At 53.2% G+C, this 15,251-nt stretch overlaps 1 protein-coding gene across 2 annotated transcripts in view; it reads left to right on the top strand.

Moving 5' to 3' along the window:
- The first annotated feature begins 5,589 nt into the window (after positions 1 to 5,589).
- Positions 5,590 to 15,251, top strand: part of FRMD5 (FERM domain containing 5) — a 90,981-nt gene continuing 81,319 nt past the window's right edge. For both annotated transcript variants that reach the window (XM_069866636.1, XM_069866637.1), the window contains exon 1: positions 5,590 to 5,824. In XM_069866636.1, the coding sequence (XP_069722737.1) occupies positions 5,723 to 5,824 (102 nt within the window). In that variant the 5' untranslated portion in view covers positions 5,590 to 5,722. The remainder of the gene's footprint in view (positions 5,825 to 15,251) is intronic.

The raw sequence follows: 15,251 nt of genomic DNA on the forward strand, positions 1-15,251 counted from the left end.
ATTTCCCCATTTGCTTTCCTGCATAGAACCCTGCCAATCTGCTGGAAGATCAGCTTAGCACCAGTGCTTGCCTTGCTTTCAGGTTTTCCAGGTATTCAAAAGCATGTTCAAAACCAACAGCATTGTGTCCATCCAGATTCAGGTGTTCCTGATCGTGGCTGTTTCCCGTGTTCCCTGGGTGCCAACAGGCTGGATACACATTTGTCTATCTCCTGCAGTTCTCCTGCTGCTCCTCCTCCTCCCTGTGATGAGGTCTCCCCTCAGCCTCCTTCAGGCTGAACAGACCAAGTGACTTCAGCCGCTTCTCACACAGTTTCCCCTCTAAACCCTTCACCAACTCTGTGCCCTCCTCTGGACACGAAGCTTTTGATCCTTTCTGTGCTGTGGCACCCAGAACTGCACACAATTGCTCTCCTAAATATGCTTTCACTGGGGTATTTTTCTTAGGGGAACTACTTATGGTTTCTATGCACAATATCTAGTTTTAATTTCTTTTCTGGAGCTCGGCACAATCCCTGACTCCCAGGCAGCGTTCAGAACTCCATGGGGATAAGAGAATCTTGTATTGACTCTAAATAAAAAGGAAACTTTACATAGAGAAAGAAAAAAAATCCAAACAAAGCAGAAGAAAAACCCCTGGGTTTCCAGGAGGGGGAAGGAAGGTTTTGTTTGTGGCTGTAGCGCTCAGAGAGCAGCCCTGCTGCAGCACCCCGAGACCGTGTCAGCTTTCATCCTCCCCCTCCTCTCCTGGGAGAAGAATCCTTTGAAACGCATCTTTCTCCTTATAATTCATTAACCTGTAAAATGGATCCGTTTGGTGGAGGAAAACTGAGTAACAAGCGGACATCATCGCTGCATTGATTTTCCAGGCTCTTATTGATAGAAACAGTATTAAGTAACTCAGGCAGAGTGGAAGCTGTGGACTCACACCCTGGATTGACCTCGTTAGGCTCTAAATAAAGCCGGCTCCTCGGCCAGTGTGTTTCCAAAGGGCAGGATGAGGGAAACCAGGCTGCTGGCAAAGCCTCCCCCGGATTGCCCGGCCCCAGCTGCGCACGCCAACACGGGCAAATACATTTGTGTCATCAAAATGCCACAACATTTGAATATCTACAGGGGCAGCAGCGGCTCTGAGTGTTTGCTGCCCCTCCAGGTGGGCCCTGAACAGCCAGCGCCAACCCTTGCTCTCTTCCCACCCAAAATGTGCAGTCAATGCACAAGGCTCAGAAAGGTGAGGGATAATCCCCTCCCTGCCGACAGCCAGAGGCCGCGGCTGCGGCTTCACACATCGTCTGCGCGCTTCTCTTGCAGCTCCAGTTGCCAACAAATCTGTGCATAAAATGAAGATAATAAGAAGTAAATATTCCACTCAGGCTGTTGAATTTGTAGATGTGGAAGCACCCTGGGAATCCATTTTCTTCAGACAACAGAGCTCTACTAGAAATATTTTGAAGACAGTAATTTTAAGCATATTTAAGAGAAAAATAAAAGCAAGTTTGGAAAAGCAACGCCCATTGCCTAGAACACTCATCGCACAAATGCGTTTGTGGTGCTCAAGAACTGGTTGTTTTAGCAAGACATCAGAGCCTGACGAGCTTCCTCCCCTCGCTTCCCTTGGCCAGCATTGGCTTAAAGGGCATCAGATCTGTGCAACGTGTGCTCCAATTATGGAGCTTCACCTGTTCCTCCTTCCTTTGGAAAAATACTGAGCATTTGCTTCTCCCACAGGCTGGTGGGATAGCGCCGTCCCGCGCAGAGCCCATCGGCATCACACTGGGGAATTGCGCCGCGTCTCAGCCTGGCTGCGGGTGGCAGGATGAGACCCGCAGGCTGGGAGCGCACCAGGGCACGGGGTTGTCATTCCGCATTTGTCTGTGGAGCCGTCACCTCCAGCAGCGCGCGGGGCTGCAGGAGCAGCCGTCCTCTACCCACCAGGGCTGTGAAGCCATTTTACAAATGGAAAGGAGGATTCTCCAGGCCTGTTTCATGCAAGAGCCACAGAAATACTTCTACAACCCAGGTCGTATGGCAGTGTCGCCAGGCAGCCCAGTCCTCCCAGCCGTGCTGCAATGGGATGGGATTGTGGGTGTGATGGGATGGGGGCTGTGGGTGTGAAGGGATGTGGCTGTAGGTGTGATAGGGAGGGGCTGTGGGTGCGATGGGATGAGGTTGTGGGTGCAGCCTTGGTCCTTGGCACAAACCCACTTGAACTCAGCCTATGCCCTGCAGCAGAGGCAAAGAGTGCCCTGACTGCACCTTGCACGGTTCTCATGCACAGCTCAGCAAACATGGGTTCTTTGCAGTGTTTTTAATGCAAGTGAAGGGGGTCTGTGCTGCCCTTGTGGGGAGAGTTCTGCTCTCCAGAGCAGCAAACACCCACGCTCCGTCCTCCCAGGGGCTTAAGGCACAATCTCTTACTGAAAACACATCTAAGAATTCACTTGAAATATACATTTGGAAAGCTGCATATTTTACATTTAAGCTTAAATCTGCAAGTAACAGAGAATCCAAATACGGATAATTTGTAGGATTTACTGTGTTAATTATTAAGAAAAAAGATAGTACTCATCAAAACTGTATTCTTGTTGATCAAAGCAGGGGAACAGGGAGCATTTATATAAAGACATCTCACAGCCCTTGATACGCTTGGTGGAAACCTTTTCAGGTAGCTTGGGAGAGGGGCACAGAGCTGCCCTCCGACATCCAGCTCCAGCAGCGTTCCCTGTTCTGTGGCCGCAGAGGAGGGGCAGGAACTGAGTCCAGAGGCAACGCCTCAGCCAGGGGCACTTTCTCTGTCAATAACTGGAACCTCTTCACTCAGTTGAGGAACAAAGTCAATGGCTGAGCCGTTACGGGAGCAAGCGGCTCCCTGACAAAGCCGAGGCTGCAGTGGCATGAATGCTCTCTTCATTAAGCTGCTCAGCTGGCTCAGAAGCTTCTGTTCTTGATGAAAGCAGCACCTGCTAACGCTGAGGATCCCATTCTTCATTAACAGTTCAGCTGATTCAGAAGGGGAGCTCTGAAGCAGATGAACAATTTATGCAGAGTGGGGTACATGGCAAAGTAGCAGCTCCTTTAGTGAATACATAGTGAATACAGGATCTTTGTAGATGTGCCCAGATGGTCCAGGAGTGAGGGCCACTTGTGAAAAGCGCCTTTGTTGTTTCTGGCTCTGCATCACGCCTCTGAGCAACGTGCCGGGCACAACCATCATCCCAGGGAGCTGCAAAACTCAGTCTCGCGATAGACCTCTCACACGGGCCAAGCCTCTGGGTTTGCCGTCATTTTTGCCAGCAGAATAACGTCATTGGCAAGATGTTGCCCGTTGTTTGTGTCTCCCTGCTGCAGCACCACGGCCACAGCTCCCTCCGTTATTTACATTAATCCAATCAGGTATTAATTGGACATTTCATAGAATCTTGGAATGGTTTGGGTTGGAAGGGACCTCAAAGCCCATCCAGTTGCACCCCCTGCCATGGGCAGGGACACCTCCCACTGGATCAGGGGCTCCAAGCCCCATCCAACCTGGCCTTGAACCCCTCCAGGGATGGGGCAGCCACCACTGCTCTGGGCAACCTGGGCCAGGGCCTCCCCACTCTCAGAGGAAAACATTTCATTTTCTCAATGTCTCCTCTTTCAGCTGAACACTGTTCCCTCTCATCATGTACCTGCACTCCCTGATCAAGAGCCCCTCCCCAGGTTTTCTGAAGCTCCTTTCAGTACTGGAAGCAGCCCTCGGATCATCTTCATGGCTTCCTCTAGACCTGTTAATTAATTTAATTAATTAAATAATTTAAATTAAGTGCTTCTTGGCTACTAAGGTAACTGAGCCTGGCTGTCCTCTGTGGTCCCTCCAAGAGCAGAGCTGTCACAGGAGGGTGCCCAGCCTGACAGGCAGACCCAGTGAACCCAGCCTGGTGGGGATGGGGATGCAGGTACTGGGAAGAGCTCATCTCCTGTTCATCTCCATCATGGGAACAACCCCTGAAATGCATGGCACCAGGATCCCATCCCCGCACACCGCAGTGTGTGCTCCCCGCAGCGAGGATGATGGGTCAGGGATACGAGGTCTGGTGCCTAGGAGCAGTTCTCCTTTTGAACGGAGCTGAGAAGAGCTTGGCGGGGCAGTGTGAGGCAGAAAGAGGTGCAACCCTGCAGCTGGAAGAGGTCTGAAGGGTCAGTGGGAAGGGACTGTGCTGCGTGGGGAAAGGTGAAGAACGTGGGTTTGTAAACTGTCTTCCTGCCTGGGAAGGCAGAGAATGAGCAAAGCTGGAGTAGGGAGAATACAGAGACCAGTTGGCTGCACAGTTAGAGTCTAAGGCTGGAACTCCTGAAGGGAGAACAGGAGCTCGCAGGGTGCTTCGGGGTCCCTAGGGAGCCCCACACCCCTGCACAGGCTGGAAGGGGCCCAGAGAAGGGCTGCTAAGGTGCTCAGAGGATGAGGAAACCTACCCTACAAAGTAAGGCTGGGAGAGCTAGAGTTGTTCAGCCTTGAGAGGAGAAGGCTTAGGGGAGACCTTATTACTAGTATATGACGGGTGTCTGCTGAGAGGGCAGAGACTGCCTTTTCACAAGGAGTCACGTGGAAAAGACAAGGGGCAATGGGGCTGAGTTGGTGCTGGGGAGATTCCGATTGGATTCCAGAAGAAAATGTTTCCCCATGAGAACAGTGAAACACCTCCCCAGAGAAGGGGTAGATTCTTCTACACTGGGCACGTTTAAGGCTCACCCTTCCAACCTGGCATTCTATGATTCCGTGACTCTCTCCTCCGCGCTTGCAGGCAGGAGTTGTGGTGAGGAACCCGCAGCTGAGCCCCACACTTCATGGGGTGCCTGGGGGTCACCCTGCATCCCTGCACCCGCAGTTGAGCCCTGCACCTCGTGGGGCTCCTGGGGGTTCTCCTTCCCACGCCACCCATGCTGCATTGATTTGCGGTGGAGCCCGTCACCGCTGTGCTGAGATTGGCCCCACAACCGGTTCCAACAGCACCACTGCTCCATCCCACTCGCCGTGCGCCTGGGCCCAGGCACTGTGCCCCGCACCCCACAGCGCACCCCAGTACCGCTCAGCATCACCCAGTACCGTCCAGCATCACCCAGTACCGTCCAGCATCACCCTGTACCATCCAGCATCACCCTGTACCGCTCAGCATCACCCTGCATTGCCCAGCATCACCCTGTACCGCTCAGCATCACCCTGTACCGCTCAGCATCACCCTGTACCGCTCAGCATCACCCAGTACCGCTCAGCATCACCCTGTACCGCTCAGCATCACCCTGTACCGTCCAGCATCACCCAGTACCGCTCAGCATCACCCTGTACCGCTCAGCATCACCCTGTAGTGCTCAGCATCACCCTGTACCGCTCAGCATCACCCTGTAGTGCTCAGCATCACCCTGTACCGCTCAGCATCACCCAGTAGTGCTCAGCATCACCCTGTACCGCTCAGCATCACCCTGTACCGTCCAGCATCACCCAGTACCGCTCAGCATCACCCTGTACCGCTCAGCATCACCCAGTACCGCTCAGCATCACCCTGTACCATCCAGCATCACCCTGTAGTGCTCAGCATCCCCCAGTATCGCCCAGCATCCCTCAGTACCGCCCAGCATCCCCCAGTACCGCCCAGAATCCCCCAGCACCGCCCAGCACCGCCCAGCATCGCCCGGCGCCGGCAGCGGGGATGTGAGCGGAGGCTCGGCCGCTCGGCGCCCCGGGAAGATGCTGAGCAGGTGGATGAGTGGGAGCAGCAGGAACCTGGACCGGGAGTACAACTGCACCGTGCGGCTGCTGGACGACAGCGAGTACACCTGCACCATCCAGGTCAGCCGAGCCGCCACGCGAAGGGAGCGGGGGGAGCTCGGTCCTGCCCCGCCGCCCCCAACAAAGGCGGAATCCCCGCTCCCACCGGCTCCCGACCCCCGCCGCGCTCCGAGCCCAGAGCCGCGGGGGATGCTGCGGGAAAGGAGGGATGCTGAGGGGCAGGGGGATGCTGAGGGGAAGGAGGGATGCTGAGGGGATGGAGGGATGCTGAGGGGAAGGAGGGATGCTGAGGGGATGGAGGGATGCTGAGGGGAAGGAGGGATGCTGAGGGGGAGAAGGGATTCTGAAAGGAGGGAGGGATGCTGAGGGGAAGGAGGGATGCTGAGGGGGAGAAGGGATGCTGAAAGGAGGGAGGAATGCTGAGGGGAAGGAGGGATGCTGAAGGGAAGGAGGGATGCTGAAAGGAAGGAGGGATGCTGAGGGGAAAGAGGGATGCTGAGGGGAAGGAGGGATGCTGAGGGGAAGGAGGAATGCTGAGGGGAAGGGATGCTGAAGGGAAGGAGGGATGCTGAAGGGAAGGAGGGATGCTGAAGGGCAGGGGGGATGCTGAGGGGCAGTTGAATGCTGCGGGGAAGGAGGGATGCAGTGGGACAGGGTGAGTGCTGCGGTGCAGGAGGGATGCTGAGGGGCAGATGGGGTGCTGCAGGGAAGGAGGGGTGTTGCAAAATGAAGGGGATGCTGCGAAGCGAAAGGAGTGCTACGGGACGGGGGGAATGCTGCAGGGCAAGAGGGGTGCTGTGGGGCAGAAGGGATGCTGCGGGCTAGGGGGGATGCCGAGGGGCAGGGGGGATGCCTTGGGGCACAGAGGGATGCTGTGGGGCAGAGAAGGATGATGCGGGGTAGAGGGCATGCTGCGTGGCAGGAGGGATACTGCAGGGCTGGGGGGATGCTGAGGGGCAAGACAGGGATGCTGTGGGGCAGAGGGCATGCTGTGGGGCAGAAGGGGATGCCGTGGGACAGAGAGGGACACTGCGGAGTAGAGGGGATGCTCCATGGCAGAGAAAGATGCTGCAGAGCAGAAGGGATGCTGTGGGGCAAGAGTAAGAGGATGCGGGGCAGGAGGGAGGCTGTGGTGCAAGAGAGGATGCCATGGGGTATAGAGGGATGCTGAGGAGCAAAGGGGATGCTGAAGGGCAGGGAATGATGCTGCGCAGCAGAGGGGACGCCGCGGGGCAGAGAGGGGCTCTCTGCATCCCGGGGTGCCCCCTCTCCCTCCCTCACAAGTGGCTTTGTAATAGGGTGGCGGGGATGGGGAGTGCATCTTCTGCGCCCCCTGTGCTGGGGCAGGAGGAGGTCCAGGAGCAGGAGGAGGAGCAGGACCCTGGACGGTGTCCCCCTGCCTGGTTTAGCCAGGGGCTGCGTGCAGGGACCGTGGAATGTTGTATTTCTGAAAACTAGTCAAACCCGCTAACCGTCCCCTCTGCAACTCCTTAAATAACGGGACCTTGTGACTGAGGGCTGCCAGGAGCATCCCCGCTCCGTCTCCTTTTGTCTCTCATTCCTCCCATTATCATCACCTCACCCCAAACCTGCACTGTGGCCCCTGCAGCTGCTCTGGTTGCTGCCTGCTGGCTCCAGCCCAGTCAACGGGCGATAGAAAATTCAGGGCAGAGTTTGGAGTAAAGGTGACTCAATAAGCAAATAGTGACAGCTCCCCCCTTCCACCCATCACTGGTCTCCCCAGTTCTCCCCGTCCTGCAGCTCCAAGGAGGAGGGAACATCTTTGCACTTACAGACAGAGCCATGCTTTAAGTGATAAGGAATAGGTACCGAGGGATGCTGCAGGCTATGGGAGGCACCATCCGTTCTGCTTAAATGGTCTAAAATAGACAAATACGGTGTTTTTGCGCAAATAACAGCTGAAGAATGCTAATGCTGCTCCTTCTCCCCTCGCCTCCCCCACCTGGACTGGAAAGTGTGACCCAGTAAACAACTGGAACAGCAACCCACTTGATTTTGCATAAGCATAACTAATTCCTCTCAGAGCTACTTTTAATACAAATTAAATGGAAAGCTGTAGTTTGGGAGAGAAAGTGTAGGCAATGCAGGTTAGATAAATCTGGATTTTCTGTCCTTAAGATAATTTAACGAGGTGTCGTCATTGTGCATGCCTGTCTGTCTGGTTTTTAAGAGCAAATACTACTTGATCACGTATTTCAGTAGCTCACTTTCTGTGCAGCATAGTAAATAGTGAATCCTGGTGTTTAGTATGCGTGGCCTAAGGTGTAAGGAATTGGCTCATATTGCCTTCGCAATCAAGGTTACCCCACTTAAATATTTGCTTTCTGTTGCTTTCATACTGCCTTATAAGCCAAGTATTTATAGTTGGTGCAAAATTAAAACGTACATAGTAAGAATGTATAATCCTTCGCAAGTGAGAAACCATCACCATACGGCTGCGAGCGGTGAATGAGTTTTGAAGGTCATTCCCTCGCGAGCGCAGATATTACGCGTCCTGCCGAGATCCATGGTGTTCCCTCACCCAGGCTGTTCCTGCGCCTGTCGTTTCTAATTGATGTATTTCTATTTTTACTTAAATATGGAGAAACTGTCTGAAGAGCACGGTGTTGTTTCCCCGCGCAGCGCTGTTCATTGCGGAGCATGTCTCAGGAGCGACGCTGCTTGCTGGAAGTTTGCAACGTGTGGTTTTGCTGCTGTGCCCGTGTCTTTGTGCCGCTCACCCCCTTAGTGTATGGGGATGTGGTTGGGCGTTAGACCCTCCCTGGCCTGCCTGTCACTGGAAGGAAAAGGAAGGAGCACTCCTCGGAGGCAGAGCTGATTTTAAGAGGTCTTATTTACATTTCCGATAAAGGCACTGGTTAAAACTGTTGACAGAATTAATCTCAGGCTGTGCTTGATAAAGGCGTGAGAGCAGGTTCGATGCTGCTAGATAATACCTGAATATTCTGTTTCTAAATAAAGCCTCTTTCATTTGATTCTCCCAGCTTTACTTTGGTAATATTCCCATGTTGAAGGAACAGTTTGTTGTCTGAGCTTGGACAAATCCTTCCTCTCTTTGCCCTGGTTTTCCCCCCCAAGCAGGCGGATGAGCTGGGAGAGCTCGCGTCGTGGTCCCTCGGAGAGTGCTGGGAGACAGAGCTGCTGCAGGCAGAGGGAGCGAGGCAGGCAGGCAGCACCTCTGTAAGTGGTTTTATTGTTGGGGTTTCTTTTGTTTCTTCCAGTAGTCTGCCGGTTTGGGGAGGACGCTGTCCCGCTGTCTGTCTCTGCTGGTCTCCCAATGCCAGTCTGTGCCTGCCAGCGAGAAGGACTGTGGGTCTCGTCCACTTGCCAGGGCTTGGGGACTCCCAGCAGCTGCCTGGACGTGATGATGTTGGGCTTTCTTGACTCAAAAAGCTTATATTTTCACAATATTGTATATTATTTTAATAATGTGGAATAAGCATGCCACAGAGGAGCCTTTCAGAGCAATGAAGGCGGTGGTCTGCAGCGTGGGGACCATCAGATGTGGGAAGGCAGCAAAGCCCGTGAATGCTCCATCCCTGGGTGCCGTGCTGACCACCGGCTGTTGGTGCTGGGGACCCTGCACCCGTGGCTGGCGGGGAGCGGCGTGGCTGGCGGGGAGGTGCAGCCATCCCCGACGGCTGTTTGTTCATCTCCATGGCCGGGGTCCGCTCGGGCAGTCTATTTAATTTCTATTTACCACCTCGAGCTCTGTGTCTCTCCAAACACAAACGCAGCGTGGTTTGCCAGCGAGGCAGCCTGGCAGCCGCTGCTGGGAGAAAGCAAGCTCTGAGCAGCCGAAGCTGTGCTCTTGCACTGCGATTTCGCTCTGACTGAGCTGCTTGTCTGAGGAGATGCTTTAAATTCTTCCCTGTGGTGTCAGCGGTGGTGTAAAGGGCTTGAAATAATTAATGCTTTGCCATTGCTCGATGCATCAAGCATTTTCCTGCCCAGACAGTGGCGTTTTGTTTCAGACCTCAGTGGAACTGAGAGAACGTGGAGACGCTTTATTTTATTTATGAGAAAATAAACGTGAAAATAGAGTTTCTTAGAATCAGAATGTAAGAACTTGGAAATAGATAAAAACAAGCTCTTGACCAAGCTTTTGGACAAACCCCGCATTTCCCACAAGAAGCACAAAGTTCATTAGGGGACCTGACAGGATCATTAATAACAGGCAGTCAACACAAAGGGAACCTTGGCTTTCTGCAGCGCTGGCTGCTCTGAAGGTTATTCGTTCATTATCTTTTTATCTTCTGAGAGTTTCCAATTGCTTTTGTTGGGAAATAGGTTAGCAGAGTGCTGCTTACGCAGTGGGGTTCTTCTCTGAAGTCCTCAGCACAGGTGATGTGTTCTGCACCGCAGGTCACTCCTCGCTGCCAAGAGGTCTGGTATCCACAAAGCTTCATGCAGAAAAGTTTATGTTTTGCTCCAGGACCTGCTCTTCTCCACCGCAGCCCAAACCTGGGGTGCAGCAACAGAGACCGGTGCCAAACCTGTTGTCGGAGATGTGGAGTACAACGGGCGTTGGGTCGGAGGCTGTGGGTCAGGTGCTCTCAGCATCCCTTGGTCTCACTGTCCAGCCCCAGAGAAGCTCCAGCAAAGCCACCACAGCACCACCAGGGGGTTGTAGTAGTGAGGAGAGGTCCTGGCCCTCGAGGAGTCCCTTGGCAAAGTCTGTGGGCTGCAGAAGGGATACCATCGCATGCCTCCCAGCTGGCAGGTCCCAGGGATAGTGAAAGCAACCCTGGAACGGTTTGGGTTGGAAGGGACCTCAAAACACATCCAGTCCCACCCCCTGTCATGGGCAGGGACACCTCCCACTGGATCAGGGGCTCCAAGCCCCATCCAACCTAGCCTTGAACCCCTCCAGGGATGGGGCAGCCACCCCTGCTCTGGACAACCTGGGCCAGGACCTCCCCAGCCTCAGAGGAAAACATTTCTTCCCAAGATCTCATCTCAATCTCTGCTCTTTCAAATGAAAACCATCCCTCTCATCCTATCCCTGCCCTCCCTGATCAAGGGCCTCTCCCCATCTCTCCTGTAGGACAGAATGCCAACAGGTTTCTTTGGCGCGTTTGCTGTTGCACTGTTCAAAGGAATGCTTTTATTTATAGCATTGGAATCGTATTTGCGACAGAAATCTATCATTCTCGCTCAGTTAAATCTCAGCAGAGCTGTTCTCTAGGGCAGCATCCTTCCTCCCCTGCTCAAACCTTTACCTATGGGCTGTGGGCTTGGACAAAAACCACCTGGAAAGCACAGTGAGTCTGAAGACAAAGTAAGAGTCAAAGCTGTGAGTTTCCTAGGTTTCATCTCCTTTTCCCTTTCAAACCCATTTCCAAGTGTATAATTTTAAATACAAAGGCTATAAAAGACAGCTGAGGCAAACATCCACTGAATGGCCACTGAGAAACCAGTGACATCTTTACTGGCACTCGAATGGGAGGCAGGAACGCGAGTTGTTATGGAGACTCGTTGGAAATATTTCTGGTGCTGCTCTTTCTTCACCAGCTGAAACGTCTATTTTCTGTTGACTTCTTGGTGTCAACTGCTGTGAAGCTGCCAGCCACCGCCCTCGTAGGAGCCAGTTTGCTGAAAGAACTACTTTGCTTATCACTTTTCCATATCAGATGTTGAGGACAAATACACACATGCACACACACGCACATGGTGATGCTGTTGTAGAAAGATATGTACAACAGCATCATGAAAGGAGACATTTTCTGCCTCTGTCATGTAAAAATTAGGTAATGCAGGGTAGGAGGCTTTTTTAAGGTGTCTGGGGAACGCTGAAAGTGCCTTGAGCAACCCACTTATTTTTAATTTTTGACTCACTCTACAGGAGCTCAAAGGGATCGTGTCTGTGGGAGTGACGTCTGTGACCACATTTCAGGCAAAGCCATCTCCTTCCTTGGAAATGTGATGCTTTGGTTTGCCCTGTCCCGGACTAGAGGCACAAATGGTATCTGTGGTTCCTCTCAGTTGGTACACGCAATAACTCTCTCTTCTAGCTGAAACCTTGCAAATTGGTTTCTCCTCAAAGCCACATATGAAGATGGGCAAAGACTGCACAGTGAGTGACATCCCTCACTGAGAGGTTATCAAAGTAGCGGGCAACGTCCTGCTGGAGATGCCATCAGTCTGTGGAAGCTCCTCCACAGCTCGCATAGGGTTGGGTGTCCTCTCTGGGGTGTGTAGCAGCGTGTGTGAAGGGAGGTTCCCAAGCACAGACAGGAGCACAGGGAATGGCCTCTGCCTACACAGCGCTGGGTGGAATTCAGTGTCAGTGGACAGTGGAGTGAGTCCCTGTTGGCTCGGGGGTAGCTGCTTGGGAGCCCATAGACACTTGGTCCTGTGTGTTTGAGGGTGGAGGGTGTGTATCTTTGCCTCGTGCTATGCGAGGTAGGAGTTTGCCAGTGAGAAACCCCAAACCCTATGGTAAAATCCACCCTAATCTTACTTGAACCTTTTGGGGGACTTGTAGGGACACCCAAGGGTACTGAAGGAGCTGGTGGATGTGCTGGCCAAACCCCTTTCCATCATCTTCCAACAGTCCTGGCTGACTGGGGAAGTCCCACTGGACTGGAGGCTGATGTTGTGCCCGTCTACAAGAAGGGTTGCAGGGAGGATCCAGGGAACTCCAGGCCTGTCATTCTGACCTCAGGGCCAGGGAAAGTCATGGAGCAGGTGATCTTGAGTGCTATCATGAAGCACATGCAAGAGAACCGAGTGATCAGGCTCAGTCGACACGGGTTCACAAAAGGCAGGTCTTGCCAAACTAACCTGATCGCCTTCTATGACAAAGTGACTTGGCTGCTGGATGAGGGAAAGGCTGTGGATGGATCTTCCTGGACTTCAGTAAAGCCTTTGACACAGTTTCTCACAGCATTCTGCTTGAGAAACTGTCACCTCTGGGCTGGACAGGCGCACACTCTCCTGGGTGGAAAACTGGTTGGATGGCCGGGCCCAGAGAGTGGTGGGAGATGGTGTTAACTCCAGCTGGAGGCCAGTGACAAGTGGTGTCCCCAGGGCTCAGTGCTGGGTCCAGCCCTGTTCAATGTCTTTATCAATGACCTGGATGAAGGCATCGAGTGCACCCTTAGCAAGTTTGTGGATGACACTAAGCTGGGTGGAAGTGTTGATCTGCTGGAGGGTCGGGAGGCTCCAAAGGGATCTGAACAGGCTGGACCGCTGGGCTGAGACCAATGGGATGAGGTTTAACAAGGCCAAGTGCCGGGTCCTGCACTTGGGGCACAACAACCCTGAGCAGCTACAGACTAGGAGAAGTCTGTCTAGAAAGCTGCCTGGAGGAGAGGGACCTGGGGGTGTTGGTTGACAGCGACTGAACATGAGCCAGCAGGGACCCAGGTGGCCAAGAAGGCCAATGGCATCTTGGCTTGGGTCAGAAACGGCGTGACCAGCAGGTCCAGGGAGGTTCTCCTCCCTCTGGACTCGGCACTGGTGAGACCGATCCTGTGTTCAGTTCTGGGCCCCTCACCACAAGAAGGATGTTGAGGCTCTGGAGCAAGTCCAGAGAAGAGCAATGAAGCTGGTGAGGGGGCTGGAGAACAGGCCTTATGAGGAACGGCTGAGAGAGCTGGGGGTGTTTAGCCTGGAGAAGAGGAGGCTGAGGGGAGACCTCATTGCTCTCTGCAACTCCCTGAAAGGAGGTTGTGGAGAGGAGAGAGCTGGGCTCTTCTCCCAAGGGACAGGGGACAGGACAAGAGGGAATGGCCTCAAGCTCCACCAGGGGAGGTTTAGGCTGGACATTAGGAAAAACTTTTTCACAGAAAGGGTCATTGGGCAGTGGCAGAGGCTGCCCAGGGAGGGGGTTGATTCACCTTCCCTGGAGAGGTTTAAAAGATGGGTGGATGAGGTGCTGAGAGACATGGTTTAGTGTTTGATGGGAATGGTTGGACTCGATGATCCGATGGATCTCTTCCAACTTGGTTATTCTATGATTCTATGATTCTATGAATGTCCTGTACCCTGTGGCGAGCATGGCTTGTGCAGGACTAGTGGGAATCCCAACAAGCTTGCATCTGCTCCCACTGGAACAGAGCGGTCCGTCTGCCTTCCTCAGGCTAGAACACCCAAATGAGGGACATCATAGGGCAACCACTCAAAACCCACCACCCTCATGGTCTCCAAGCTCAGAGGCAGCGCAGCACAACTGTTGGTTGTTAGAAGGGGCAGGGCATGGCTGAAGAAAGCTGGGAACAAGCAGGAATTTGCTGTGCGAGAAGTGCTGTGTTTTATTTGCTCTCAATTTAGTCAAGAATAGACAATCCCTCATTAGTGCAGGGATCAGGCGGTAGTGTGGTTGCAGAGAGAACTGAGCGGTGCTTCTGTCATCAGCCACTTGCTTATGGTCAGAGAAAACAGTTATTGTTTGCTTACAGAAGGCTTTGGAGTTCCTTCTGCAGATAAAGAGGTTTGGGGTCAAATTATTTTCTTTGAATTTTTCTCAGAGTAAATTATTGCACCAGTGTGACAGCAATTCCATATGGATGATCCGGAATTGCCTGCAGGGCTGATGAATCCACAGCGAGTGTCTGTGGGGACCGCGGCTCTTGCATGGCGAGGAGATGGGGAGCAGGTTGTGACGGTCACAGCGGCACTGCCGTCCGTGTACACGTATGCCTGAGCTTGTCCTGCCAGGGCTGGGGGATGGTTTGAAAGGATGGGTCTAAATCCATCCTTGTGGAAGGATTTGTGGTTATTTGGGCTTGGCTGTTGTTCCTATGGGCTTCTTAGAAGCTTCAGAACTCAGGAAAATATATCCTAATTTTTCCTTCATCGGGCACCTCTTGTTGATTCCCCCCTTGTCTTCCCAATGGACCTGGAGCTGCTTTGGCTGCTGGTGACTTCGTACTTACATTTATGTGACAATTCCATCGCCCCAGGAGGTGTTTTTCCTTGTGCTGCCTCGCCATGCAGCAGAGCTCTGCCGGCTGCTGCCAGAGCCCAGGAGAAAGGCTACCCCACCACCTTCATAGAATGGAATCATGGAATGGTTGGGGTCAGAAGAGATGTCAAAGCCCATCCAGTTCCAACTCCTCTGCCTTGGGCAGGGATACCTCACACAGCATCAGGGGCTCCAAGCTGCATCCAGCCCGGTCTTGAACCCCTCCAGGGATGGGGCAGCCACCCCTGCTCTGGGCAGCCTGGGCCAGGGCCTCCCCACCCTCACGGGAAAACATTTCTGCCCAAGATCTCACCTCAATCTCCCCTCTTTCAGCTGAAAACAGTTCCCCCTTGTCCTATCCTTGCACCCCCTGATAAAGAGCCTTCTGTCTTCTGTCGTGACAGAAAGGAAGTCATACTTGGAGCAATTTTTTGAGCTTTCGTCTAGGCACAGAAGCACCTTAGCTGGCCCTGATTTTGTGCAGGGCTCTGCTGTAGTCCTTGGGTCATTATCGTTTCAAGCAATGTGTGTTCGAGGGTGGTGTGTGCGCATCTT

Source organism: Phaenicophaeus curvirostris, chromosome 12, assembly GCF_032191515.1.
Source record: "Phaenicophaeus curvirostris isolate KB17595 chromosome 12, BPBGC_Pcur_1.0, whole genome shotgun sequence".
NCBI classification, from domain to species: Eukaryota; Metazoa; Chordata; class Aves; order Cuculiformes; family Cuculidae; genus Phaenicophaeus; species Phaenicophaeus curvirostris.